The 27954-nt window shown below is 41.7% G+C and overlaps 1 protein-coding gene across 1 annotated transcript in view; it reads right to left on the reverse strand.

The window, feature by feature from the left end:
- Nucleotides 1-6255: 6255 nt before the first annotated feature.
- The window catches only part of PDE7A (phosphodiesterase 7A), a 79579-nt gene continuing 57880 nt past the window's right edge, over nt 6256-27954 (reverse strand). The window contains exons 6-13 of the mRNA XM_083187185.1: nt 26499-26594; nt 24608-24708; nt 20875-21006; nt 14176-14267; nt 13326-13470; nt 11800-11896; nt 9500-9580; nt 6256-8293 (exon numbers count right to left, since the gene is read on the reverse strand). Of these exons, the coding sequence (XP_083043311.1) occupies nt 8124-8293; nt 9500-9580; nt 11800-11896; nt 13326-13470; nt 14176-14267; nt 20875-21006; nt 24608-24708; nt 26499-26594 (914 nt within the window). The 3' untranslated portion in view covers nt 6256-8123. The remainder of the gene's footprint in view (nt 8294-9499; nt 9581-11799; nt 11897-13325; nt 13471-14175; nt 14268-20874; nt 21007-24607; nt 24709-26498; nt 26595-27954) is intronic.

Here is a 27954-nt window from a genome sequence, read left to right on the forward strand (position 1 = left end):
GTAGAAATGCAAATTCCAGCTGGTACCCATGTAAGATAATTACCCTCACCAAGTTGTCCTTGCAGATGTCTTGGAAGTTCAGCAAATGAGCTCACACTCTGGGGTCCCCCAGGTGGGCTGTCAAGCCACTGGCTGGTCAGTCGGCTTTGCCTCCTGATGATAGGAAACTGCAGTGGCGGCTGTTGAGAACACGCTGGTAGAAAAGTATGAATCTCTGGATCTACCTCATAATTATGAGGAACCCCAACAGAATGATCCAAAGAACTGCATTCTTTGAACCATTAGCAGTTCTTCTAATGGCATCAACTCTGATGTAGGCATACTACCTTCAAGGCCCTCAGTGAGCTTTTCGATCCATTAATACCATTAATGGCTTTGTTAGCCCACGAGCCAACTAAAACCAGGTGCAGAAGCACCCAAGCTGTAGTATAAATGTTCTTTATGTAATCTCTAATCGCCAGTATGGTGCCTCTATTAATAAAACAGTTCCTGGATTAGGCAGTGTGGTCTGTTTAAAAAGTCTTAACACCAAGGTATCTGCAGGAGGTGGAGTTTCCCATTTGACTCGGGATTCGCTAGGGAACAGGTAATATAGCTTTAAACACCTGGACAGTTGAATTTTTTTCATCTGGATTCTTACAAACATGCACAAGGGTTCTTCCAACTTCTGTGAATCAGAAACTGTCACTGCAGGTTTATTAGACTTACTGAAAATGGGCACCTATGTTCGGGGTCATACATACTGCCCTAATTAGAGCCTATATGCTTTGTGAGCTATCTGCAGGAACAGATTTTAATAATTAATCTACCAGCTTGATTTATACTGTAGCCTATGATAGTTCAGCTAAACTCATACAGTATGTGTATACAACTTTCCCTTACCCTGCATGAAGCTGTAAGTTTTGCAGCCATTGTGGACATAATGGAAGTGGCGTTATCATGCCTCATTGAAGGGGAATCTTAAACTGAAATGTCACCCTGTATGATGTTTTACAGAGGGAAACACCCTTAATGCCTTAGAGAAGGCACACAAACACTCTCTGCAATCTATATATCTATTTATCAGCGGCGTTCGGTCATAATTTGTAATTGATCAGGATAGACAACATTTCAGTTTTATTCAAAACTGTTTTGAAGTCAAACAAAATGACAGTGTACATACCGTTATACCGCACCACCGCTGATATACCATTTACCTTGTGGGGGCACCGGAGCACAAAGTCGCTGGGAGTGCCAGACCCAGCAAACCATCCTCTGGGCACTTGATTGAGTCTGGGGGTGTGTGGGGGGGGGGGGGGGGGGGGTGTCTGTGGGATAGACTGGTGTCTGAGTCCTCAGACACCAGTCTATCTACCCAAATGTATGACAGACTTCGTGTACTTTAAAGGATAAAGGGAAAATAGTCAATATAAGATCCTGTACTCAACTTGTGTGGAAGTTCTTGAATATGTCTGTCTTTCATATCTTCATTCATCTGAGCAGGACCCATCATCACACATGACTGAACGGGTAAATTTGTTAAGATGGGAGTTCTATTGAGGATAAACAGAATATTGCCTATAGTAACCAATCATATTCTGTTTTAGACAGAACTCCCATCTTCATAAATTTACCCCTAAAAAAAAAAAAAATCAACATTCACACATTGAAGCAATACGATCAGGGCTATTTTTGTGCAGGTTTCAGCAGGAACTGAGGCCCTTATTCTAGTTTACTCTTTCTGATAAAATATTTCTTAGATGGACACAACCATTTGCACTGCAGGTGAGGCAGGTGTAAAACCCCACCCAAATCTAATTATCTCTGCATAAGTAACACCTGCCTCACCTGCAGGGCACATGGTTTTGTCCATCTAAGAAATATTTTGTCAAAAAGAATGAACTAGAATAAGGGCCACAGTTCCTGCTGGAGCCTGCACAAAAATAGCCCTGAATACGATACTAAGCATATATATGCATGTCTTTGTAGTCTTCCCTGAATTTTATATACGGGTGCTGAACGCGGTCCCAACAGTCGGGATCCCAACTATCATTTACCCGACATCGGGATCCTGACTGTCAAAACTCTGACAGACGGGTGCCCGACAGCCACCCGATATTCTCCCTCGTGGGGGTCCACGACCCCCATAGAGGGAGAATAGAATAGGTGTTGAGCATAGCGAGCCACCATGCCCGCAGCACGGCGAGCCCGCTTTGTTGCGCTCACCATGCTGTCTGAGTCCGGGCAGTCGGGATCCCGACTGTCGGTACCCTATACCACACCAGTCATATACTATAGCTTCTGGTTTGAAAGTTATTCCCCCTTGAGCCTGTTATTTGGACCAAATGCTTAGTGCACTCACCAGGTGTTTCAGCCCCATGACTCGTTTTCACCTTCATGGTCTGTTAGATTTTAGATGTTGAAAAACACAAAAATGACAGAGTTTGGCCGTAACGCCTAAAGTTGTCATTTGGGGTCAATATCAACTGTGCAAAATATCAACCCAGAGTTAAGATCTTGTTTTGGCAAGCACCCTTAAAGTTTACTTTTAAAAAATTTTTTTTATTTAAATTGTGAAAATTATGTGTTTTTTTTTTTTTAATTTTGGTTGCTGCAACCTCAAAGTTGGGCATAGACGACATAAAAGTGAACTTTGGGTCTCCTAATGTACAAAAATTGCAATGACCTGAGAATCATCTGTTTGATGTGATTTAACTGATTGAAAATGGCAAAAGAATTGAAAATCTGAAGCTTTATAAAGAAATCTTGTGCAGCCTTTAGCCCACCCTATACTTACTGGGCGACTCACCACCTGAAGGTATCTGCACTTTGAGTTCTGTCCGACACCCTACCTTGTGGGCATATGGACAAAATTAGTTAAAGTCACAGTCTAGTTTAAAGGATACCAGTATGTGTAAGGTATATACACCTCACTGGTTTGTACTTTGATGGCCGTTGTGTATGCACATTATCTAAGTACAGATCAGCAGTATTTGTTTCGTATTGCTTCTGCCATCAAAGCTGGGAAGGTTTCCGATGATCTTGTCAAGTATAAGCCAGGTATCATTAATCACGCGCAGTGGCTTACTACAGCCAACAGAATTGTGAAGCTTTGTGTCTCCACACACCAGCCCAATACATCATTTAAATGCTTGTGAGCTTTATCTTGATGGCTTTGCCTCAATCAAAGATGGTCCAATCATCACGGCATCTCCCTCTATGTCCACGGGGATAGGAAAAGTACATATCTTGCCGCAATTATCTTTGCTGCCTTCGTGGCATAGCGTCCCCTCTCGGCGTGCCATTCTCTGAGAATGGGATGTGTATGCTTGAGATGCTCGCCACACCATTCTCGGCGAATGGCGTGCGAAGGCAGCAAAGATAACTGGGGCTCCATCTGTACATACTTATCCACATGGACAGAGGGAGAAGATAATGTAATGCAACACAGTACTCTGATACAGTGTCCATATCGACAGACACCCAAAAAATGTGTAAAAACTCATGTCAACCTTTTTCATGTTGACCTTAATTGAGTCGACCCTATGAACAATACCCTTCTGAAGAACCCATTGTATCACTACGGGTGTGGAGAGTGGGGCTTGCTGCTTCCTTCTTATTTTAGGGCCTATTTATTAAAAAAGTTTTCTCATACGCAAAAATTAAAAAAAAAATCATTGTGTATAAGATTACACAAAGTTATACACGGATATAAAATATACAACTAATTACAAAAAGACTATTGGTATTGTAAATGGGTATATTGTTTATATAAAATGGATCACAAACCCCCCCCTTTAACCATGATTTAGATGCCAGTAGATAACCTTGTGCTTTTTACTAGGTAAAAAGGCAAGCACATATAATGCAAATATAGAGGTTAGTATAATCAGTGGCTCCCAAACTTGGTCATCAGGGAACTTACGTTTTCAAGATATTCATGCTTGGGCACAGCTGGCTTAAATAGTACTTCAGTTAATTTGATTCAGCATCTATGCTCAAGCATGGATATTCTGAAAACCTGGACTGGTAATTACAAGATTATGAATCTAGTGAAATATCAAGTTGACATTCACTTACTATTTGAATATGATTGGAGCTAGGTTACACCAGGAATAAGTTAAACCTTTTATTTCAATTGCAAAATATGGGATTTTTTTTTAACTTACCTTAAAATCTCTTCTTCTGAATCCATCTGGGGGATGCGGTGTCATTACCACTGGGCAAAAGTGGGGGCTTTGGAGATAAGGCACAACAAAACACAAAAAGCTGCCTCATCCCCCTCTAACCCCAGCCACCTCCAGCAGAGCCTCAGTCTACATTAAGCCAAGCTTCATGTAGAATACACATAATAAAAAAAACAAGAACATCGTCAATAAAACCAGACAAAAAGTGAGGTATCACAGCATACCCAAGATGGATTCCAAGGGAGATCTTTAAGGTGAGTAAAAAAAATATCCAATATACACTCCATATCATCCATTTGGGTGGCGCTGCATCATTACCTCTGGAAATTCCCAAAGCTAGCTAACAGAGGGGTCCAGTGCAGTCACAAATGAGGTAGTCATGCCAAAGACGCATCACCCTGCTTAGGTCCTGGTTGGCAAAAATCTTGGGATCCTCCAAACCCGAAATTAACCTCTCCAAGAAGAATGGAAATTACTCAGAAAGGGATTGGAAAGAATGGAAGGAGCCCCAACCCTGAGGCCAAAATAACTGAAACCTGGAAGTTTTTGACTTTAGCACTGGAAGAGAAGGACTTCCCACCAGTAGTTTTTGTAATACTCTTCTCAAGCTCTGGGCCAAACAACAATTCAACTTCACAAATACATCTTGGTTCCGAATCGGCATTCCAGCAGCTCAATCATAGGGAGTCTACTGCCAGTGCAGAGATGTGAGCCTGTAGGGAAACAGAACCCAATAAGGAGTCAGTAACATAGGACAAAGCCTCCATGACCCGAGTGGTCAGTAGGATCCTTAGATTAAACAGCTGACAAAATCTGTGCCAACACTCCTTGTTGGCTGTAACAACCCATGCACTAGCCAGGATGGGACGTAGGGATACTCCCATCAGGGTAAATATGGACTTTCAGACAACTACACTTTTCCTATGCACTGGATACTGTAAGCTGGTGTTGCTTTTTTCCAATATTGTGATGGGTGCATCCACCTTTGGCAGAATCTCCCATAACTTGGTGTCTTCCTCCCAGAAAGCATAAAACAAATTGAAGCTTTTGGGGACTTGCACTTTTGTATCAGGCTTCAACCAGGCTTCCATTAATTCTTCATTAAAATTAGAAAATGGGGGGATAAACTGCCACCTGAGCTTTTTTCCTTTTGAATAAAGAAGTGGAAATCGACTCTGGTACTGAAGCTTCCTTAAGTGGTTACATCCGATAAACAACTTTAATCTTTTAATCTAAAGTTTGGTATAAACTATTCTTTTTCACACTCTGGGGCCATTCGGAAGAGTCTTCCCAATCTGGGTCCATCTCCCCAAGAGGCATCTGAATCACGATAATTACCTGGAAAGGAAATGGGAGGAAGTTGGTCTGTGCCTTGTAGCAGTGGACCCTGAGGAGGGGGGGGGGGGGGAGGTACCAGGGAGTTCCTGCAGGGCTATTTTCGGTGGACCTTATGGATTGCAGCCATGGAAGATGACCATGCAAAGGACAAAAGAGAAGGTGGCGACGGGCCTTGTCTGAGAGGAAAAGGGTTCCCAAAATGGCAGTGCTCCGATGCAGGGGCGGGCTTAGTAGCTTGAAAAGCAGGACTGCATTCAAGCTGCATCTCCCTTTCCAAGCGCTAGTTGGGACAAAGCAGCACCCCCCATACACAGCACACCTCAGCACACAGCAGGGTGCAAACAGCAGAGCAGTGCTGGTAGAAGCATACACACAGGTGACACAGCAACACAAAGGTCACAGGCCAGAGCTGCCTAAGCAGGCTGTGACTGCTCTTACATGACCCAGCACCTAGCGAAACCTAGCTAAAAACTAGGAAGACAAAAAAAACAAACAAAAAAACAAACGGTCTTTCCTCCAAGCTACAAAAATGAGACAGGCTCTGCTGGGGCTGGGAGGGGTCACAGGTGGGAGGGTTCAGCTCTTAGTGTCCATAGCCCACACTCTAACCTAGAGGTAATGACACACATTCCCCCAGATAAATGATAGAGGAACAAATCAATGTTAAAAACCCAACTCTGCCACAAGTCATCTAATAAAAGGCTTCGCAGCAGAGAAATGGTTAAATATTGCAAGTAAAACACGTAAAACAAACACTTGTTTTGGTTTTATTTTTATTCATCAAAACTGAACAGCAACAGGCACGTATTAAAATGAGTATAGCAAAGCCGCGTACAAATGGCTTTACGCTGAAGCCATCTTCCCTTCACCCCTCCCCCCCAGAAAAATGTCTGTTGCAACAAACTGTAAACAGATGATAAACAGTCTTTACAGCAATAACAGAGATAATACAAATTAGCTAAAAAAGCACCATTTTTTTTTCTTCTTTTTTTTTATATAGTTAACAGTTGTGCTCACTAGACTTAAAACAAAAATTACTAAATAATGGAATGTTTTAAGTTTAAAATTAGTCCTGCAACTGGTCCTAAAAACAATTTATCCTACAACGAAATCTCACAAAACTAGTTCACTAAAATAAAGAATTAAAAAGGAGAATAAAATAAAAACAAAAAACGCACATGTTTGGAGAAAAATAAAAAAACAACACGTTTGGTCACTTAGCTTTGTGCATAGATTAAGGCATTTTAGCAATTTGTTACAATTCACTAATCCTTTAGCTGTGACAACTGAACCAAAGTTATAGACCACGTTTTTTTTTTTTAGCTACCACGCCAGCTGCTGCTGACTTACAACTCCCACCATCTATAAAGTGTTAAAAATAATAGAAGCTGTCGTCCAATAGCTTTTGTGTGGCAGTTTCCAAATCTGTGGTACAGACATGTAATCAATCGCATGCACACACTCACACAATACAGGCCTCTCACTCAAACACACAGGCACACTGCAGCAAAAAAAGGCATTTGTACCCTTGTCCGAACGACAAAATTTCCTTCCCTCTTTATTTCAGATTGGCAAATACCCTGAGCTGAATATGGTGTTTACATTAATTCCACCTTTTCCGTGCAGTTCAAGTGTTCAGTAGTGGAAAGAATAATAAATAAAAAAAATTCCCAACATGCAATGCGTTTCGTGGTAGCTTTGCAAAAAACAGCCTGGATACAGTTCCCGCATTCTGCCATGAAAACAAAAATCATAACATATTTTTTTCAAAATGAACGCGGTGGTTATTTCCCATCCACCTCTGGACTGAAGCCTAGCTGTAAGCTAGTGGAAATATTGTAAAAACGCGGAAAGATCTGTGGTATCCAAAAAATGCAGATTTGTAGCACTAAGGGAGAGGAAGGATTGCAGTCAATATTTGTTCTCTTAAATAAGCATACAAAAAAAACAAAAAATCCAGTTAGTGGTTCCGTCACACCAATGCTTCAAGGCAAGTTTCAGTCAATATTTTCAGTGTATTTGTAAACAGCATTACTTGCCGAGGCAGCAAAGCAGTGTGGGCACTTCACATTTCCAAACAAGAATTCAACACAAAGTGGAAGTTAGAACATCAGTCATTAAATTCTGGAAAATTCCCACCAGAAGTTGGAAAAACTAAAAATATTCTTCCAATGATAACAAAAAGGTTTCCTTTAATGTCTAAGGTCAAATAAAACAAATTGAAAAATTTGAAAAAATAAAAAAAATCACAAAAAAATAATAATTCCAAAACCTGTGGCACATGAAGATACTTCCTGCAGTTTTCGGACAGTCAGTGCTGTGCTTTGCATATTCAAGCTTTGATGCAAAAGCCAACTGAGGTATGTGCATATTGCTCTATGTTCAGGTCTTCTTGTGTAAAATAAAAAAAAAACATAAAAAAAATAAAATAAAATCTAAAAAAAAAAAACATTAAAAGGAAACCATGGAGATAAATAATGCTGGCATTTTTTTTTTTCAAAAATGTGTAACCTTGGCAATCAGGATCAATTTCTCTCTAACCAAGACCTTTTGTGATCACTCACTGCTGTGATACATTCCCTAGGTTCATGGTGTACAATCTTCCTGAGGTAAAATAGGTCAGTCATCAAACCCGGGCTCGGCCTCTTCGCTACTGGACCGTTCCTGCAGCATTCCCTTCCAGCTGGCTTTGTTCAGCCCCACGTGGCCTAGCATGGTCTGTGACAGCCTGGTGTTGCTGAACCTGGCCCATTCTACAAACAATGGCTCCACCAGATAGGTGATGAAACCTGAGTAACAAAGTACAGACCAAATATGAGACAGCGCAAGATGTGGGAAATTTGGTTGTCAAAAACTAAATAAATACGGTAAAAAAAATAAAAATTAAGGGGTATACACATGCTTCGATTTTGACAAGTTTTCGATTTGATTTCATAGAAGCAAAATCAAATCGAATGGTTTTTAAGATGTTTTAGATCTGCATTGGATTCGATGCACTCTCCCATTTTCTCTATATTGAAAACAAAAATAGACTGTGCAGGCAAGGAAATATAGAATTCGATCCAGTGAATTGAATGTGTACACTGTGCCTTGAATCTAAATCGAATTCGACATTGAATGTAAAAGTATAAATCTAATGCCAAATTGCATGCAAAGATCTAATGCCAAATCTAATGGAAAATCAAATCGGGCATTGAATCTAAAGCAAATTGAAGCATGTGTACACACCTTAAGTTTGTGGACTACACAGAAATTACTATTTGTAAACGAACCATGGCCAGCAATAGGATAGAGTTCCTTTTCATTAGGGAAAGCAGAGTATTTGTTAATATGGCAACAAGTCAAACTATACATAGATCACACTTGGAATAAAGTAACTGTCTGAGGCAGTAAGAATTATCTAGAGGGTAATACATTCTGCACGGTGAAATCTAAGGTCACAGAGGAACTTCAGCATCAATTAAAAACGCAAGGCCACATCTTAAAGCTTTTTATAACCTTAAAATTGTAAAGCAGCGGGAGAGTTATTCCTTATAGTAGTGCACCCAAGTAGCAGTGTATGGAAATTTCTGTCACCATTTAATGAAGATGTTATACTAGGATACTTTTTTCAGCTCAATTATGTATTTTAAAACGAGAGAACGTTGTTTTGAGAGATTTGTGGCAGTCTGTGCCAGGGTGTAATAAAACCGGGGTGACGTACGGAGATAGCAATTATATATGTGTAAGGACGCCTACGGAATGTACTGTGGGCGAAGAAACTAACCAGGGTCATTGCGCTTGTGTTTCTGTGGGTGGCCTCATGCTTCTGGGCATGGGGAGGGGACGTGCTCATTTCACCATAAGGGCTGCGGTAGGTTTAGATCACAGAATGAACACTTTCTATCTGGCCTTTCACTGATGATGGGTACAGACATGCAGTATGGAGCAAATGAGTGCATTCTGATTGGTGTGTGAGGATTATGCCTATGCCTGCCTATCTAGGTTCTTCTCACCAATCTGGATGTTGGCTTTGTTAGATGTATTCCGATCGCACAAAGGACTGATATCCAGATTACATTTCCTTTCCACGTCCCCTGATAAAGACAGAATAGAAAATGTCCATTAGTCCTCAGCACCTTACATAACATACAGTTTATACTGGGGAAGGGGAGCACTTTTCACATCCCCTCATAATAAAGAGCCGTCTGTCTTAATGTTTTCATCTGCAATGCATCATTAACCCCATCGGCAAACAGGTGGAGAGATCATGGATTAAACTTGGACAATAATGATATACAGTATAATAGACAATGATAAATTAGAACATCTTATCTGCACTATGTATTACTACATGATAACAGCTGGTTCCGTCACGATTGCTGTGTCGACAGTGTCTAGATAGAAAGTCACGTGATCGACCACTCTTTGCCGCCTAAAGAAAGTCTACTGCGTGTAGATTGACAGTGACGGGAATTAGGGCAAACAGTAGAATGACAGACAAAAGGTCAACAGTCACCACAAGTTTTTCATTTTTTTTTTCTTTTTTTGACCATCCCAACTTGATTCGTACTTTACTATCCAACTGGATATAGAGTTAGCTTATAACAGTGTGACAAGTGTAGAAAGTCCCTGTGCCTGAAGCATGGTGAGTGTAGCAAGCTATGTGAGGGAACACTGTGCAAATATAGTGTCCAGGAAAACCCCTGTGACATTTGGCACAAAAAAAAAAACCCCATGAAAAACTCATGTCAAAGTGGTGACTGCCTAATTCCCAACACTGTCCATCTAGATGCGGTCGACTAACTTTAGGAGTCTAATTAGACTTTGACAAAGAGTGGTCAACCCAATAAAGGTTTATCTAGACCAGACATGTCCAAACTCTAGCCCTCCAGCTGTTGTGAAACTACATGTCCCATCATGCCTTGCCACATTTTTGCGATTAGGGAATGCTAAAACAATGGCAAGGCATGCTGGGATGTGTAGTTTCACAACAGCTGGGGGGCCAGAGTTTGGACATGCCTGATCTAGACAGTGTAGATCGACTTTCCTGTATCCCTCAGGGGACTGCAGTAGTACAATCAAGACAAAAATCATATAATATAGGATGGCAGGCTATGACATCAACAAATGTCATTGTTGTCCCCACAGTATGCAAACTTTCACTTTTTTTCACCTAAGTCTGTATAAAAGTGCACGATCCCTAGACACAATGGAGGCAGTTATTTGTAAGCTGAAGAAATATTCAAAATAATTGAGTTTTATCAACTCACTAGGAACTAGTGCCATCAGTGAGGCCGAACAGACTCCTAAAGGTCAGGACACTGAGGACACAACCCCAACATAAGAATATTTAAATAGTCAGAAACAGCCAATCATAAACCATGCTCCACCAATAAACTCTCTCCACCAATGAGGAAACCATTACAACAGCCACCGCTTTCTACCACAAATGTTTCCTCTCACTAATCTGGTCAGGCTCCACATATCTTCTTGCAGTGCTTACTTTCTCCTGCCAAGTCTCCTTCCTACTATATATTTTGTCAATCGTCCCATTCAGTCAAAGTGAAGTTCATTTTTGGGCAAGTCCAACCTATAGGTACTTCGGGCCTAATTCAGACTTGATCACAGGGCAAATTTGTTCTCAAAATAGGCAAAACCATGCTGCACTGCTGGTGGGGCAGATGTAACATGTGCAGAAAGTTAGATTTGGGTGGGGTGTGTTGAACCTGAAATCTAAATTGCAGTGTTAAAATAAAGCAGCCAGTATTTACCCTGCACAGAAACAAAATAACTCACTCAAATCTCTGCATGTTACATCTGCCCCACCTGCAGTGAACATGGTTTTGCCCATTTTGAGAACCAATTTGTCCTGCGATCCGGTCTGAATAAGGTTGTTAGTATACACAGAGTATGGACAGGATCCCCTATGGAACCTGGAGACCCGGCACTCAGTGTGGGAAGAAGATGTCCTACCTATGTCACTCACACAGGGGCAGATGTATTAAAACTGGTGAAGTGATAAAGCGGAAGGTGATAACGCAGCAGCCAATCAGCTCTTAACGGTCCTTTTTCAAACCAACCTGTAAGAGCTGATTGGCTGCTGCGTATCACCTTCCACTTTATCACTTCTCCATACATCTGCCTCACAGGGTGTAAGAGGACCATGATGAAGTAGGTAAGACATGCATTTCCACAAGTGAACATGTCCTTTAAGGTCCTGCTGTAATTTAATCTATGCCTGTGAACCTTGGGGACCTTTGTCCGGATTACTCTGTATGAGCCAGCATCTAATTACATCTGGTCGGTAACTTGCCTTGGTAGAAGAATTCTTCAGTTACTTTATCACTCCACTGCTTGCTGAGCTCCCAGGTCCGGCATGGATTACAGATGTCTGCACACTTTAAAGCCATCTGTCATAAAGGAAACAAAAGGGAAGCACTTTCACAACAAAGAAGGCTGTACTTATGTAATGGCAATTGATATATTTGTACATTGGTACAGCTGGGATGCATACATCTGATGCATGTAATTTATTCCATCAGCATGTCATGTTAGAGTAACCAGAATTCAATTTGTGTTTATTGGTATCAGACATTTTAATAAAAAAAAAATACAAATATAGAACACTAAACTTCTGTGGTAGAACGCCATTAATTTACTGATGTTTGCCATTGTTTTTCTTAAGTCTCTCTGCAGATCTATTTAGGCTACACATGGGCCCTTATTCAGATCTGATCGCAGTACAAATTTGTTCTCAAAATGGGCAAAACCATGTGCACTGCAGGTGGGGCAGATGTAACATGTATAGAGAGAGTTACGTAGAGATGTGTGCTAAGCAACTTTGCTGAGCTATTTAGTGTAGGCGATTTCCTGGTGTCCAGATCTCCCATGGAGAGCACATACACACGTAGAGATTTGTGCTAAGCAATTTTGCTTAAGCAAAAAAAATCTGGGTAGTGGTTCAAAATGAGAGATTGAGATCAGTATCGCTCGTTCTGTACACACAGAGATTTGCAGTCATTTGCTAAGCAATCTGACTAGATTTTAACTGCATGCACTGACGTTATGCACTGATATTTAATCTATTGGAGCATACACATGGGGAGATCTGTGCTTACTTTCTAAGAAATCTAGTCAGATTGCTTAAAAAATAGCACAAAATCGCTCCATGTGTATGCCCCTTTAGATTTGTGTGAGTCACTGTTTCTGTGCAGGGTAAATACTGGCTGCATGATTTTTACACTGCAATTTAGATTTCAGTTTCCACACACCCCAACCAAATCTAACTTTCTCTCTGCACATGTCACATCTGCCCCACCTGCAGTGCACATGGTTTTGCCCATTTTGAGAACAAATTTTTTCTGCGATCAGATCTGAATAAGGGCCATGGTGTATTGAAATACTGCTTTGATGGGTCTGCCCTGTATTCTCTTCTTCTCTGCCACATTACACAGATCATTGCAGAGACTAAGGGGTACATTTACTAAGATGGGAGTTCTACTGAAGATGGGATGTTGCCCATAGCAACCAACCAGATTCTATTTATTATCTTCAGAGGTGCTAAAATAAATAAGTAGAAGTTTCTGATTGGTTGTCCCTAGCAACATCTAATCGTCAATAGATCTCCCATCTTAGTAAATGTAAGTGTGGCACAGCGGAACGGTCAGTGGATCTCTCTGCAGCATTTCCCCAGTGTTCCATTTAGAATTCCACTAAAGGAAGTTCTCCTGGGAGCATTACAAAGTGTTAGGTCCAGTGAACTTTCTTATGTAGGATGCCAAGTACTTACATGTCCCACTCATTCCTAACAGGAGCTGCGTAGCGTGATAAAATACGTACCTGCAAAATAAAATGCCGATCCCCAGCATTCTCCAGACATAAGTCCTCTCTGTCCAGGTGGGTCCTGAATTGTGACAGGTATTCGTTCTGCCGACTAATGTCTGTAGCAAGAATTATTGAGCCTAACTGGCTTTCCATACGCTGCCTAGAACATAAACATAAACAGTATAATAACTAAACACCGGTATAAAACTACACAGTAAGTGACAGCTCATTAGCACACAAGCCTCCGCTTAGTGATAGGCAGCAAGTGAAAAATGTTCACAGTTTTAAAAAGGGCCTTATTTGCTGTACTCTCACATTTACAGTAAGACGAACAGAAATAGCTGGGGCATGGTTATTGTACGGACGTCCTGACATATTTCAACACAGCCTGTAACATGACAGTTACAGTAGGAGCTGATTGGCTGATTCTTTCTCTCTCTAAAAGGCTTAGTAGTTATGCCCATAAAGCTGGCCACACACTCATAAAGGTGCCCATACACGTTGCAATTCTAGCATGCATTTTGAAATCGCATTGGTTAGAATCGCACGGTGTACCTGCGGGGATGCGATGCGCGTCCTGGCGGGTACAATATTGTATAGCACAAAAAGTATGCAATGTCCATTAGGTGACTATAAACTTTAAAAAAAAAAAAGGCTAAAATCGCATCACACAGTACATCGCAGCGCAAGTGCCAAAATCGCGCGGCACCAAGAAAGTTCAAAGCGCACAGCACACTGAAATCGGTACGTGTATGGGCACCTTAATACAACCTTCTAGTGAAATGCTATAAGTCACATGACACCGTGCCACCTCAAAATAATTACCATTACACAATTGTGGAATGCTGTAAAGACATTTACGTACCTCTCTTCCACACTCATGTGTGAAAACAAACCAGATTCTCGCAACAAGCCCACTGCCGACCTCCAGTGGTGGTTTTCTAATACTGAGGTATTCTAGAAAGCAAACAATCAATAGTGTCACTTTAATGAGGGTTGTCAAAGTAAAATCATGCATATATCGATCAGCAGACAATTATAGAGCTATGCTAAACGCACATTCTTACAGAAACAGGTGATGAATACATGGGGGGGGGGGGGGGAGAGAATTCAATTAGCCAAGGTGAAATTATAACGGATAATTGATCCTCGGGGGTAATTCAATTAGGCCTGATAGCCAGAAGTTTTTGGGAGATCAGCTGAAAAAAGAAAATCCAAATAACGAATTCTCGCGGCCACAAACTTGAAAACACATAGCTCTGGGAAATGAATTACCCAATGCCATTATAAGGCAAAACGTTGTAGTATAGGAATGTTTTTTATCGTGGGTGCACTTACCACAATTTATTACAAGTCTCCCTATGGTTTTTGAAACTATTACCCTTTTTATATATATCTGGATTTAATAAATATTTGTATCAGAATTTTTTTTATAACAGAATTAAGAATATATTTACTGTACAAAGGATACCAGACTTACAGTATGTACACACGGGCAGCTTAATGGCTTATGGCATGCGTATTGCAACAACCAAATCAATCAATAGCCTTAATCTGTCCATATGTAGTGTTCCCGCTAGGCTTATTTCGCAGGGCGCTGCGCCCTGCCCCTTTTAAAGCCGCTGATTTCCGCCCTGCCCGTTTTTCCCGCCCTGCACAAGTTAATAGTTGCTGCCGCGCTAGAGGTCTCCTCCTGCTCATAGTGTAAGCTTCTAGCGTGGCAGCATGTGGAGTGGACACTCCCCCTGTAGCCCAGCCCCCTTCATATTCATTGGCCTCGGCTGCCTCTCCTCCTGTGTGACCCCACCTCCTCCCGTGCACTGCATAGAGCACGTCTGTGTTGAATCACCTCCCCTGACTGCACATAGACTCTATGTGCAGTCAGAGGAGGCGGGGCCACACGGACGTGCTCTTGGTAGCCATGCCACTTACATAAGCAGCGGACGTGGCTGGCATCTCCCCCCAAACAGTGGCTCCGCCCGGACGTCCACCCACCCACCCGACCGCCCGTAGGTAGCTGACAGCCGGGCAGACTATATGTGTGCTGCCCGGCTGTAGTATCCGGCAGGAGAATCTGTATTTTCACAGATCTCCTGCTGTACTGCCGGCAGCCAATCAGGAGCGGCCATCAATGCCGCTGCTCCTGATTGGCTACCCGGCAGTCCAGTGGGAGATATGAAAATACAGATTCTCTTGCCGGAGACTACAGCAGTACAGCCGGGCAGCGCACATACAGTCTGCTCGGCTGTCATCAATTACGCAGCAGCACACAGGTACTGCGGGCGGATGGGGGGCGGGGCTGCATAGCGGGCACCAGCGGTTATAGGGTGTCTGTGGGGGCCCCCACAATTTTGTTGTCCAGGGCCCGACAGACCTTAATCCGGCCCTGCCCCCAACTGATACGTTTTGATGGGTCCGTGCGCACGTGAAGGTATGGTTGAAATGCATTGCTCTTATTAGTGGTGGTCAGTGTCTGTGCTGTGGATGGGTAGCAGTTATACAATGTATTAGTGGCAGGCTGTGTATGAGCAGGGTCTGTACTGTGGATGGGCAGCAGTTATACAGGGTATTAGTGGTGGGCAGTGTCTGTGCTGTGGATGGGCAGCAGTTATACAGGGTATTAGTGGTGGGCAGTGTCTGTGCTGTGGATGGGCAGCAGTTATACAATGTATTAGTGGTGGGCTGTGTATGTGCACGGTCTGTACTGTGGATGGGCAGCAGTTATACAGGGTATTAGTGGTGGGCAGTGTCTATGCTGTGGATGGGCAGCAGTTATACAGGGTATTAGTGGTGGGCAGTGTCTGTGCTGTGGATGGGCAGCAGTTATACAATGTATTAGTGGTGGGCTGTGTATGAGCAGGGTCTGTACTGTGGATGGGCAGCAGTTATACAGGGTATTAGTGGTGGGCAGTGTCTGTGCTGTGGATGGGCAGCAGTTATACAATGTATTAGTGGTGGGCTGTGTATGAGCAGGGTCTGTACTGTGGATGGGCAGCAGTTATACAGGGTATTAGTGGTGGGCAATGTCTGTGCTGTGGATGGGCAGCAGAGGCATCTGAATACGTTGTGGGATACATACAGATGACCAGCGCTCAGGATGCCGGTGGTCAGAGTACCTATGCCAGGATCCCGACAGGGTCTGGGTTAGGTTAGGCCAGTGGTTCCCAAACTCACGCCTTTATGACACCCTGATGGTCCAGGTTTTAAGTTAGGCCAGTGGTTCCCATGCCTAATTTTTTGAGCTGGCAAGCTGGCTACCCAACACTGTTGGCTGGCACTGGTGCTAACAAGCCGCAAAGCAGCCAAACCCTGTTTAAATTTAGCACTGTTCGCCAGCCAATTGCAAAAGGTGTCACAAGATGGCTATATAGCATAAATGTGCTGATGGTGTGAAGCTCCGGAGTCACAAGATGGATTATATAGCATAAATGTGCTGATGGTGTGACGCTCAGGTGTCACAGGATGGGTTATATAGCATAAATGTGCTGATGGTGTGATGCTCAGGTGTCACAGAATGGATTATATTGCATAAATGTGCTGATGGTGTGACGCTCAGGTGTAACAGGATGGATTATATAGCATAAATGTGCTGATGGTGTGATGCTCAGGTGTCACAGAATGGATTATATAGCATAAATGTGCTGATGGTGTGATGCTCCGGTGTCACAGGATGGATTATATAGCATAAATGTGCTGATGGTGTGATGCTCCGGTGTCACAGGATGGTTATATAGCATAAATGTGCTGATGGTGTGACGCTCAGGTGTCACAAGATGGTTATATAGCATAAATGTGCTGATGGTGTGACGCTCAGGTGTCACAAGATGGATTATATAGCATAAATGTGCTGATGGTGTGACGCTCAGGTGTCACAAGATGGATTAGATAGCATAAATGTGCCGATGGTGTGACGCTCTGGTGTCACAAGATGGTTATATTGCATAAATGTGCTGATGGTGTGACAGGATGGATTATATAGCATAAATGTGCTGATGGTGTGACGCTCCGGTGTAACAGTATGGATTATATAGCATAAATGTACTGATGGTGTGACGCTCCGGTGTAACAGGATGGATTATATAGCATAAATGTGCTGATGGTGTGACAGGATGGATTATATAGCATAAATGTGCTGATGGTGTGACGCTCAGGTGTCACAGGATGGATTATATAGCATAAATGTGCTGATGGTGTGACGCTCCGGTGTCACAAGATGGTTATATAGCATAAATGTGCCGATGGTGTCACAGGATGGATTATATAGCATAAATGTGCTGATGGTGTGACGCTCAGGTGTCACAGGATGGATTATATAGCATAAATGTGCTGAGGGTGTGACGCTCCGGTGTCACAAGATGGTTATATAGCATAAATGTGCCGATGGTGTCACAGGATGGTTATATAGCATAAATGTGCTGATGGTGTGACGCTCAGGTGTCACAAGATGGTTATATAGCATAAATGTGCTGATGGTGTGACGCTCAGGTGTCACAAGATGGATTATATAGCATAAATGTGCCGATGGTGTGACGCTCTGGTGTCACAACATGGATTATATAGCATAAATGTGCCGATGGTGTGACGCTCTGGTGTCACAAGATGGATTATATAGCATAAATGTGCCGATGGTGTGACGCTCAGGTGTCACAGGATGGTTATATAGCATAAATGTGCTGATGGTGTGACGCTCAGGTGTCACAAGATGGATTAGATAGCATAAATGTGCCGATGGTGTGACGCTCTGGTGTCACAAGATGGTTATATTGCATAAATGTGCCGATGGTGTGACGCTCAGGTGTCACAGGATGGATTATATAGCATAAATGTGCTGATGGTGTGACGCTCCGGTGTCACAAGATGGTTATATAGCATAAATGTGCTGATGGTGTGATGCTCAGGTGTCACAGAATGGATTATATAGCATAAATGTGCTGATGGTGTGATGCTCAGGTGTCAAAGGATGGATAATATAGCATAAATGTGCTGATGGTGTGACGCTCCGGTGTCACAGGATGGTTATATAGCATAAATGTGCTGAGGGTGTGACGCTCAGGTGTCACAAGATGGTTATATAGCATAAATGTGCTGAGGGTGTGACGCTCCGGTGTCACAAGATGGTTATATAGCATAAATGTGCCGATGGTGTGACAGGATGGATTATATAGCATAAATGTGCTGATGGTGTGACGCTCAGGTGTCACAAGATGGTTATATAGCATAAATGTGCTGATGGTGTGACAGGATGGATTATATAGCATAAATGTGCTGATGGTGTGACGCTCCGGTGTAACAGGATGGATTATATAGCATAAATGTGCTGATGGTGTGACGCTCCGGTGTAACAGGATGGATTATATAGCATAAATGTGCTGATGGTGTGACGCTCCGGTGTCACAGGATGGATTATATAGCATAAATGTGCCGATGGTGTGACGCTCAGGTGTCACAGGATGGGTTATATAGCATAAATGTGCTGATGGTGTGACGCTCCGGTGTAACAGGATGGATTATATAGCATAAATGTGCTGATGGTGTGACGCTCCGGTGTAACAGGATGGATTATATAGCATAAATGTGCTGATGGTGTGACGCTCCGGTGTAACAGGATGGATTATATAGCATAAATGTGCTGATGGTGTGACGCTCCAGTGTAACAGGATGGCCCTCTTCCCTCCTGTTGTCAAAGCCCACTTCTCTTCACATTTCACTCACAGCTCTCCTTTACTCCAACACTCAGTGACCATCTTCATACTCATCTCCATCATTGGCCTCAAGCCTCTAGTTGTATGTTGATTGGGTCCTCACTACTTACATTTAAGCTGTAATGTGTATTGAACTGTGGTGCTCTTTATTTGTACTGTATTTTTGTTATTTATTCAATGTTATGCCAAGTTTTTGTCTCCCTGTATTGTTCCTTTGTACGGCGCTGCGAAACACTTGTGGCGCCTTATAAATAAAATTATAATAATAATAATAATTATATAGCATAAATGTGCTGATGGTGGGACGCTCCGGTGTCACAGGATGGATTATATAGCATAAATGTGCCGATGGTGTGACGCTCAGGTGTCACAGGATGGGTTATATAGCATAAATGTGCTGATGGTGTGACGCTCAGGTGTCACAGGATGGTTATATAGCATAAATGTGCTGATGGTGTGACACTCAGGTGTCACAGGATGGATTATATAGCATAAATGTGCTGATGGTGTGACGCTCCGGTGTAACAGGATGGATTATATAGCATAAATGTGCTGATGGTGTGACGCTCCGGTGTAACAGGATGGATTATATAGCATAAATGTGCTGATGGTGTGACGCTCCGGTGTCACAGGATGGATTATATATCATAAATGTGCCGATGGTGTGACGCACCGGTGTCACAAGATGGATTAGATAGCATAAATGTGCTGATGGTGTGACGCTCTGGTGTCACAAGATGGTTATATTGCATAAATGTGCTGATGGTGTCACAGGATGGATTATATAGCATAAATGTGCTGATGGTGTGACGCTCCGGTGTAACAGGATGGATTATATAGCATAAATGTGCCGATGGTGTGACGCTCCGGTGTCACAAGATGGATTAGATAGCATAAATGTGCCGATGGTGTGACGCTCAGGTGTCACAAGATGGTTATATAGCATAAATGTGCCGATGGTGTGACGCTCTGGTGTCACAAGATGGTTATATTGCATAAACGTGCTGATGGTTTGTAGCTCAGGTGTCACCATTTTGACCTTTTAAATTAAAATGTGCCCTCGCGATTGAAAAATGTGCCCTACCCGTGGTCAGCACCCTGCCCTAAAAAATTTCTAGAGTGAACACTACATATGGTCTAAGGTGATGTCCGTAGTAGTAGATAAAACAATTGTATCAAATGTTATTCTACATAACTCTTGCAAGTTTCCCTGTGGGTATTCAAATAGCTGCAGAGTTTACCTTGCAACTATCTGCTGGCAAAAAAAAAAACTAGGGCTGCAGGGAAACGGTTTTCAATTAAATAGACTTTTTTACCCCTTACAAAAAAATCAAGCATCAGGTACAGAAACCGAATGATTCCATGTACACTGCGGAATAGTTTTTCTTTTTTTCCCCGTACATGAACCAGATAGTGTTTGTCCAAAGACTTTCCTGGAGCTGCAAATTTCAGTCCAACTGCGAGGACTGGTACAAGGTGTGACCTCCGCTAATTGAATACCGCCTGCAGCTAATTCAATACCCCCATATTCACTATTCCAAAGAAATGTAACCCTTTATGACCTGTTGCTTGGTTTCAGTGTATCCTAGTTCTGAAACTGGTAAAGTAGATGAATATGAATGGAGAATGCAAAAAAAAATTGGTTGGGCCCCAAAATATTAAGATTCATCTCGAGTCAATGTTCTGACACTTTAGTATCTGCTGGAAAATTTGTACAGTATTTGTACAAATTTATATGGATGTTGGCATTTGAATAGCAACCATCATAATACAGTATATGCAGTTATTTTTTTAATATTGTCCATATCATAAAGTGTTAAGCCATGGATTTATAAAAATCACACACTTGCAAACACAGTTACCTTGTATAAAGTTGCTAAGTAGTGGTTTGTTTTTATTAAAAAAGACTGATTTACACCGGGATGATCCAGGTCGTGCGTTGCAGCTGCAATTATACCCAACAGGACGTCCCATGAAGTGAGAGCCTTGGCTAGCTGGAAGACACAAGAGGGACAGCTTATGATTAGGTATGATCACATGCAAAATAGAGGTCCATAGAGGGGTATTGTACTACATAGCTAAGACCAAGTAATCGCAGACTAAGCGAGTGTGACCATTACTGCTACACCTATATAACAGGTGCATTTGGCGATTAGGGAACTTTTCTGATATATAGAACCTCCGAATTTCTTCGGATTTATTTAAATTTATCTATCACAGTCCCATGAATAACCTGTAAATGGTACAAAGGTAAGTGGTAAACTGCTAGAGCTATAAAAAAGAAAAAAAATAGCTTAGTGCAAAAAAAAGAAAAAAAGTCAATTAGGAATTAGTTTTTTTTTTAAAAGTCCCTTTTAAAGGGAACAAGTAAAATGCTTAAAACTGGCAACCTGAACCAAAAAAAAGGCTACCACAATATTTTTGCAGCATACTCTAGTGTACTGAGGGGTAGATTTATTAAGCTCGGTGAAGTGATAATGTGGCTGGTACTTTGTCACCGGCCAATCAGCTCCTGTGAAGTCACAGGCTTGGTTTGAAAAATGACAGGTAGGAGCTGATTGACCAGTGACACTATCACTTCACCGAGCTTAATAAATCTACCCCTGAATTACCTATGAAGGGGTTAAACACCTGTGCATAAATAGACATCTGACTGCTTAATGCGTGGACCGCTTACACGCTAATTGGCATTATGATTTCTAACAAATTGCTTCTCCTAATGCTGTGTACACACGGGGTAATATGATTGCTGGGGATATATTGCTAGCAATATATCCCCAGCAATCATATTGCTCAGTGTCTCCTTTTCATCAGCGATGAAAAGGAGACACTGCTACGGGGCGGAGGGGGAGCGCAGCAGCAGCAGACGCTGCTGCTGTCACTTTGATGGGAGGAGGGAGGGAGCAGCGGCACGGGGCTGGGGAGATCAACGCTGATCTCCCCGGTGCTGACCTCCCGGCACATGCTCCTGCGACCAGCGACCATTAGGCAGTGCACACGGGAGCGTGCAGCTGGCGATTTATCGCCAGCTGTGCTCCAAATCACTGGCAATATGGTCGCTCAGCGACCATATTCGCAGCGATTTTACATGAAATTGCACCCGTGTGTACTCACCTTTACAAACCTGCTTGCCAACTAAATACAATATTAATCCAGATCAGCTATTGGATATAACCCTTTATTGACTGTACTATCTTGATATATTCACAGAGTTATTCTTACAAACGTGCTACTCTAACAAATTGATGCTTTTATGTTATATGTGTATTTTATATTTGAGTATTGATTTTTACTCTGAATTAATGCTATTTTTCATATATAAAATTTGAATTGTTTCAGAGTTCAGACTAACTCACTAAAACACTTGCAGCAGCAGTGGATTCATCTACATATCGATATTTATTCCATTATATATTTTTTAAAGCGCCAGAATCTGTAGTCTGGAAGGTGATTTCTAAACCACCCCACCCTACATACATTTAGTTTCCCTGAAATACCTATGAAGAAAAGACAGCAGGGCTTCAAGTCATGGAATGGTCAGCAGTCTCCAGACCTAAACCCCACCACACTGGTTTGGGATTACCTGGACAGAAGGATGACAGAGCAACCTACAACACATTTGTGGGAACTTCTGCAACAGTGCTGGGAGGAACTTTTCAAACAACATAAGTTACTGTATCTATTATACCCCGTTCTCACTGCAGGCAAATTCCCGGGTCTAGCATGTCGACCCGGTAATTTGCCTTAAACACAGGTTTTTTTTTACAGTGTGAACTGTCTGAGTACCGGGATCTCATACACGGGTAAAACCCTTCTTTTTACCTGTGTTTGAGATCTGGGTATGAAGACACGAGTTGACTCATTCTCACAGCCAAAAAACCCATGTTAAAAGGCAAATTACCGGGTAGAACTGCTTCACCCGGGAATTTGCCTAGCAGTGAGAACGGGGGTCCCTTGCTGCAGCTCCCGGCATTTAAATACTGGTTAAAAGCGGTGTAGTTCACACTCGCAGTGTGAACACGGCATCATAGAAAGAATGCCAAGAGTGCCTTCGGTAGTTAAAAGGTGGCTACTTTGATGAGTGAAGAATTAAAATTACATTTTGTTCAATTAAATTATTCCTTTTTTTCTTTTTACTAACCAGTTTTTATTCTATGCTTTCATTTCAAGAAAAACTGGCAAAACATTCTAGTATTTTTAGTAGTATATAGATTTCTCCAAAAACATAGAACAGTGAAAGGAAAAAAAAACTTTTTTACAGAGGTGAGAACATTAAGTACAGTATATACAACTTTACACAACCTCGCCAACCATCTCCTTGCTGCAGAACATTCTAGTGAAACAGGTGGAAGCTGGTAGGATATAAACAAAAAAAACAAAACTTAGACTACACTGAAGTCATTTATAGTCCCATCGATGCCAACAGGAGCAGTGAGTTGAGTGCAGATTTTTCATATTTTAGAAGTGCACTAATGAAAGGGAACCAACTGCTGGGCTAATGGTGGTGTCACAGAAGAGATTTGCTACAGTGTAAAGGTAAAATCGCACATCAGCTTTACATCCAGGTGCCAGTCCTGAAAGCAGCTTCCTGATTTTACAATATAAAAAAAGATGACAAATTGTTCTATAGATCAAGCAAAATCTTACAGCACACTCCCGGAATACAGGCAGCAAATTTACTAATGCCCCTTTCAGACCGCACTTTTTACCGGTTATTTTGCGCAGTGTGGGTGCAGAGTGAATTTACTGGTTCTATTGAACTGGTTTTTCTAAGCGGTAATAAAGCAGGGTCCTACCCGTTTCAGAACCGTTTTCTTTCATCCACTGTTTTCTATGGGTTAAAACGGGTTCAGTGTTGTGAAAGAACAAAAAATGCACTGAAATAGTTTAAAGACATGCGGTGTGAAAGGGGTATTAGCTGGCCGACCCGTTTTTAGAAACGTTTTAAAATACCTGGTCAAAGCCAGTTTTGCGGTCTGAAAGCAGCATAAAAGTTCTGAATGGGGAAATACATGTAGCTCAAAGGGCATGCTATATGATCGAGTTGGATAATCCAGACAAAACATAAATGATAATGTATTCATTGAGATAGCAATATTAAAAGTATTTTGTTATGGGAGAAATATTAATTCATTCGATTGCAGGGGCAATGCTTGTGATATGTGTCCGTTCAGTGCTTAGTAATCCTCCCCCTTATAGATTTCTATACATTATAGGATTTGGTATGGAATCCCAATGCTCCAAATGTTGACCGATCTCTGAGTATTTGAACCCTACCCCACCACTCCCTGCGGCCTAAACCGACAATCCCCTCCCGTAACCCAACTCTAAAACTAAACCTAACATTCCCCTTGGGCATCTGTTGGCTTTGTGTCCGGTTCCTGACTACATCCCATTACAATGAACTAGCTATAAAATGCACAAAGCACCTGATTTGACCAGTCATTTTGTAAGATATATATATATATATATATGTTCAAATAATTAAAAAAAAAAAGAAAGAAAAGAGCATCATCAAGTTTGAGCCAGCGCAAGAAAATTATAAAGACTGTTTATTTCCTGTACACATCAACGCCGCACAGCACCTGCCCTTACCTTGGGTTCTTTTAAATAACAGTACATGGCCTGAGTCACATCTGCAGCGTGCACTGCATTGTGATATGGATTCTGGCTGTGGTAGTCCTCTTGAACCATAACTGTACAATAAATAAAACATAAAAAAATGAGTAAGTCCAAGTGCGAAGCATTTAAAAGGTCAAGGGGGTATTCAATCCCAGATTCCAACTGTCGATATGTTCCAACAGTCTGAATCCTGGCTGCTGGAAATGGCTGCCACAGTACATCGACCATTGGTATTCAAAGTACCAACTGTCGAGTGTCGGAAAGTCTGTAACTTGTCGGAAATGGCAACGGATTGTCGGAAAACCGTTGTGCGGCCGTTTCCAACAAAACAGATCTGACTTTTAAAAAGTCGAATCTAACAGCCTTCGTTGACAGCAGCATTGAATAGGTGAGTGCCGAGATTTCCCAGTCTGTAAAAATCGGCAGATTGAATCCCCCCCCCCCCAATAAACTGTAGGATGCTTTCAATACTTTACTGAGCTTATCAGATCATCATTAAGTTGTAAACATGAGCCAAAGTGTACCATAGTTCAGTGCTGATCAAACCCAGTACTCGGGACGCACCAATAATGCATGTTTTCTAGATCTCCTTACAAAATCACAAGATAAATAATTAGAACCAAATGGAGATCTTTTAAAATGTGTCAGACAGTAATAAATACATTTTTGCTCCAGCAATGAGACAAGGAAAACATGCACTGTTAGTGTGTCATGAGTAAAGGACTTGAGAAGCACCAGTGCAGCTATATATAAAGTATCTCATGCAGTGGCCGTGAAGGACTGATGCAAGGCAAATGGGGGTAACAATGCAGCAACGCAATGAGGCAATGCTAGAGGACGGGAGAAATGCATCAAATATATTCTCGTGTTGCAGATACGACATACAGACCGGTATTCACTGCTACTGGCGAAGGTGTTCGTAAGGCGAGGATGGCTTTTCCTTGCCGAAACTAAGCCATCCTCGCTGTGAAACACCCTTGCCGTATTCAATGATTAGGCCGAATCCTCGTCGTGAGAGGCAAGCAAGGTTCCCCTTACACGGCAAGGTTCGCTGCAGATGCGGCAAGTCCACTGCATTTTGTGATGACCCTCATTCTTTTAATGGCCACCCTCGCCGCTTCCACCTCATCTCTGGAAATGGGCAAGGATTCACTTGAATACCCTTACGGCTCATTATCGGCACTACTATGTGCCGATAACTCGCCGTCAGGGCATTGAATACCTATCAGTGTCTCTGCAGCATACAGGAGAAATGCATAAAATAGAGCCTCAAAGGGATGGGGCATGCTTTCAACACTGCTGCAAAGCCCCCAAATTCCTAGTTACATAGGATACTTTCTGCACACTGGGTTTCTAATATATATAAATATATAGTTGTTCAGAGACTTTATTAGTGGTTAAAAAGGTATAACAATATATATATAAAAAATAGATATACAATGACAAAAACACACTACAAAACCTGTGATCTGATTAAGATACACTAGCTTGCAGAAACGCAAACACTCATTTTATAGGGAGTGACAGTCACACGGTAAACCTCTAATGTATTCAGAGGTGTAATACAACCATACAAAATATGGATGGAGCAAATGTATTTCATTTATGTCCATAATGCATTTTAGAATTAAGACTCATCTCTAATATTATAAAAAAAAAAAAAAAAAAAAAAAAAACCACTAACAGTGGGTTTGTAAAATGTTTCATAAAATAGAGATTTTTCATTTTCTAAAAAAATAAAACCAAAAAGAAGGATTTCCCGTTCTAGAAGGCTACACCAAGTTCTGATTGCTGTGGTAATGGCAGAGCCCAGACAGACTTACAGCACAGCGCAACGGCCAACAATACAGGATTTACTGCTTACCTAAAAATCTTCGTAGCTTCACCATATCCAATTGGAAGTGGTCTATTAGACCATGATGACTCAAGAGATGAAAGGTTAGGGTGACAAGACTAGTTCCTAAAAGAAAATATATGGACAAAATGAATTTACACTACTAGTATTTATATGGTGGTTAGTGGAAAGGAGTTTGGAATCTTTTCCTACAAATGCCTCATGTGTGTCATTGGAGAACCTTGGTAAATTTCTATGGCATTGAGATGGTGCTACAATCCCTTTGATGACGTAACACTTGGAAAGTTTTACTCTAAACCCCCCCCTCCCACCAATTGAGGAAAAATTGCAGCCAGAAGTGAAGAACTGTTCATTCACATTAGTTATGGGAAGGGAGTGATTTAGCAGTTGCCACAAAACTGACCGAAAACTAATTCCTTGCAGATCTACATGAATAAGGCTTTAAATTGATTCTCCATCCACCCTATTCTCCAGATTTGTCCGCGAACGATGTCTCCTAATATGAAAATCTGTCTTGGTGGAATGAAAGTCTCATCGAATGAGGTAGTAATCAGCGCCGTCAATAAGTATTTTGTAGGCTTTGAGAAAATATGATGGGATTATAAAAATTGGAATCTCATTGGACCTAGTGTATGGTCATCGAGAGACCTTGTAGAAAAGTAAAAAAAAATTTAAAAAAATAAAAGTTACTTTCTGTTTTTTTTTACTACGTACTCAAATGACCGTCATATATGAAAAATACCTATTGCATGTGTAATGTCCTTTATTTCAGACTAAGGGGGGTATTCAATGTCTGTCGAGCTCCTTATTTTTGTCGAGCTTTGTTGTTTTCTCGACGAGAGGTTGGTTATTTATGAGGTCGCCTATTCATTGTCTAGTTTTCTCGACTTGTCGAGCAGAGCTCACCTGATTTGGTTTTCGGTTTGCTCGACTGTCGAGTTGAACATAACTCGACTTGTCGAGTTATTTTGGGTAAAATCTGTCGAGATAATTCCTGCAGCCTATTCAATGTCAAAGAATTCACCTGACCTCGAATGTTTGAAATCACTCTTCCCTCAAATTTAACTCGACAATTATTTCTGTCGTGACAAGGGAGTTTCTCTTGTTGCATGTTCATAAATTGTGTTAAATGTATATGCAGGATTGTACTAATGTTTGTAGTGCTTATCTTGACTTCTGTCTTTGTGATATTTTGCTAAATATTCCTCTTTTGATTAACTTTACATTTGCTGCATGTTTATATGGTATGCTTTAACCCATTATTCCATTGTCAGCATCAGTTTTCAGCTTGTATTATTACGCATTTGTTTAAATTATTCCATTTGGCATATAAGAAGTATTATCTTTTTTTCTGCTCACCTTTCATGTTCACTGTGCTGCATTTTGCCCATTGAAAGTCTTCTGTATACATGTCTATTTATGTCTACTTCTGGTTTGATCAAACACCTATGTTTAGGTCCCTTGT

The sequence above is a fragment of the Crinia signifera genome, chromosome 5, assembly GCF_055691185.1.
Source record: "Crinia signifera chromosome 5, ASM5569118v1, whole genome shotgun sequence".
Taxonomy (NCBI): Eukaryota; Metazoa; Chordata; class Amphibia; order Anura; family Myobatrachidae; genus Crinia; species Crinia signifera.